Here is a 2,500-nt window from a genome sequence, read left to right on the forward strand (position 1 = left end):
CCGAGTCACTGCCGATCACTGTCCCACTAATCTTGATTGGGAATTTTCCTCCGCCGGTTCTCTGCTTGAGCGCTGCTTTATAGTCGACCTTCTCCTCTTCTCCTTCGTTGCCTTCCTTTTCCTTTGTGTCGAAGGATTTTGGCTTAACAGAGACGTTTTTCAAAGGAACAGAGGTGGAAGAGGGTTTTCTCGTCTTTGCTGAGTCTGGCACTTCTTCGACTCTCGCGGGAACTGCAGTCACGAGTACATATGGATCTTCTTTCTGTTGGCGATTAGATTCCGTTAGATAATTAAGTGTATGATGATATTAAACGTCAGCAAATATTTCTTTAAACTTGTACCTTAATTTTATATGATTTCATAATTTTAAAAAATAAATTTCTATTACCATCCATTTCTTCATTTTATTTAACAGTGAGAACAAACTTTATGAACAGTTAAAAGTAGGGAGATACATGCGAATTCTTACGTTTAGAGAATTAGAAGTTTGGTCTGTGGATGTCTGCTGACCGACAGGAGACGCCGTGGCTCCCGATGAGTTGCTCTTGGTCGTGCCTGGGCTGGTCAGCTTCTTCTCACTTCCTTCGATGCTTAATGGCGAAAAGACCTCCTCTATCTGGAGTGTTGAGTGCTGGTGGAGGAGAGGAGGTTAGCAAAGATGTCGGTAAATGGATTTATACAGAATAAGGACTTCTTGGAATTGTGAGCTAAGATCTATTTATCTGGACCTTACCTTCTTCGGAGCAGAAACAGTGAGGACGCCATCAGAAGACACGACTGAAGTAACGGCATCAAGCTGAATGTCTCCAGGAACAACGAAGCGTCGAAGGAACCGCTTGGTGGACTTCGAGCCGCCCTCATTCTTGTCAGTGTGGCCTGAAACCACCAGTTCTCGATCGTTCACAGCTTTCACGTTTATCTGTCCACCGTCCATGAAATCTTGGACATCAATTACAAACTGAAAGGTAAGCAGAACGTTGATTTATATCTTATAGATTACATTCATGTGTACATATTGTTTTCATAAATACTTCCATTTAACTTAAAGACCAAATATGTACCTTATGTTGATGTTCATCCTCCGAGGACATGACAGCCTGAGTATCTTCTCGAAGATCGCGACTTCGAAGATTCCTGTAACTAGTCAGGTCGTCGACCAGCGATGACTGCTCTCCCCACCTGGCCAACACCTCCCTCACGGCCTTCTGGAAGTCATTCCACGAGTCTTGGAAGAAGGAGTCATTGAAGAAGAGTCCTCGTGTTGTGATGGGAAAGAAGTGTCCAGGGAACGAATCCATTTGAAACATCTTGTCATTTTCCAAGGATTTTAACTGGGATTCCGATGACTGCGTCCCCTGACTCAAGAGAGCTCTATTTGTGCTTTCATCTGCCTCGATTTCAATAGGAATCAATCTAGGGGAAGTCGATGACTGAGTGGATTCTTGAGTGATCTGACTTTGTTTGGGCTGTGATTTGTTGGCCTCCGAAGGTTGCTCGTAGTTCTTGATGGGGACATTTACTCCCTGTTTGCTTCCATTGACAGAAGTCTGCTTTTGACTACATTGTTCACATTTGAAAGATTCAGACGAAGTTGCTTCACCAACACTCTTATTCTGAGTTTCCTCCATCTGGATGGGGATGATGGTGGTCTTGTGCTGTGGTTCGCTCTCCTGTGAAACAGTGACACACACAGTGAAATGTTAAGAATACAGTAGACGATTTGTTCAATCGTGTATCACTGAAACATGTAATTTTGTGTAACACTTATTTACTCACTATTTTAGGGGATGTAATGGTAAGGATACCATCTGAAGACATGACAGAGTTAATGGCTGACAAGTCAGTGAGACGAGGCAGGGAGAAGCGGCGTCTGAAGGAGTGCGAGGACACTGAAGAACCTCCCTCTTTCTTCTCCACACTCCCCTCCACCACGAGGTCTTTTTCGCCTACCACCTTCACCTTCACGTCTCCGCCCATGAAGTCATGCACGTCCATTACCACCTAATGATTTACAATATGCATACTGAGATAATAAAAAAAATACTTTATGCTTTTCGCCTAGATCAATGCTTCTTAAAGTGGTTGATTGGATCATCCAAGGGGTTGATGAATAGTCAGGGGGTCGATGAATGCTTACTGGGGGTCGAATGGACCATTCAAGCCTCAGTTTTAAATTATATATCCGTATAGCCAGTATATCAGAACACTCTTAGCTCGTTTAAGTGTTATCCGTCGGATGATTATTGTGACTTGCTGTTTCCTTTTTATCATACTGTATTTCAATTACTACTACTACTAGCACTACTACTGTTATTATTACTCATACTGATTTTATCATCACAGTTTTTTTCTCTTTGAATTCAAAGTTAAGGGAGTCGATAGAAAATGTGTAACCACATAGTTAAAAAGTTTGAGAACCTCAGGTCTAGCTCATTGTATTCTTAACCAATTTTACAAATAGCGTTTACTGCTCGCTTTACAGACCTTTCGGCTGGTGTCA

The 2,500-nt window shown here is 42.4% G+C and overlaps 1 protein-coding gene across 1 annotated transcript in view; it reads right to left on the bottom strand.

Moving 5' to 3' along the window:
• Positions 1-2,500, bottom strand: part of LOC119573873 — a 10,871-nt gene that overhangs the window by 7,960 nt on the left and 411 nt on the right. The window contains 6 exon segments of the mRNA XM_037920979.1: positions 1-262; positions 470-631; positions 734-958; positions 1,062-1,670; positions 1,777-2,001; positions 2,485-2,500. The exon segment at positions 1-262 is cut by the window's left edge and continues 2 nt beyond it; the exon segment at positions 2,485-2,500 is cut by the window's right edge and continues 411 nt beyond it. Of these exon segments, the coding sequence (XP_037776907.1) occupies positions 1-262; positions 470-631; positions 734-958; positions 1,062-1,670; positions 1,777-2,001; positions 2,485-2,500 (1,499 nt within the window).

Source organism: Penaeus monodon, chromosome 6 (assembly GCF_015228065.2).
Source record: "Penaeus monodon isolate SGIC_2016 chromosome 6, NSTDA_Pmon_1, whole genome shotgun sequence".
Taxonomy (NCBI): Eukaryota; Metazoa; Arthropoda; class Malacostraca; order Decapoda; family Penaeidae; genus Penaeus; species Penaeus monodon.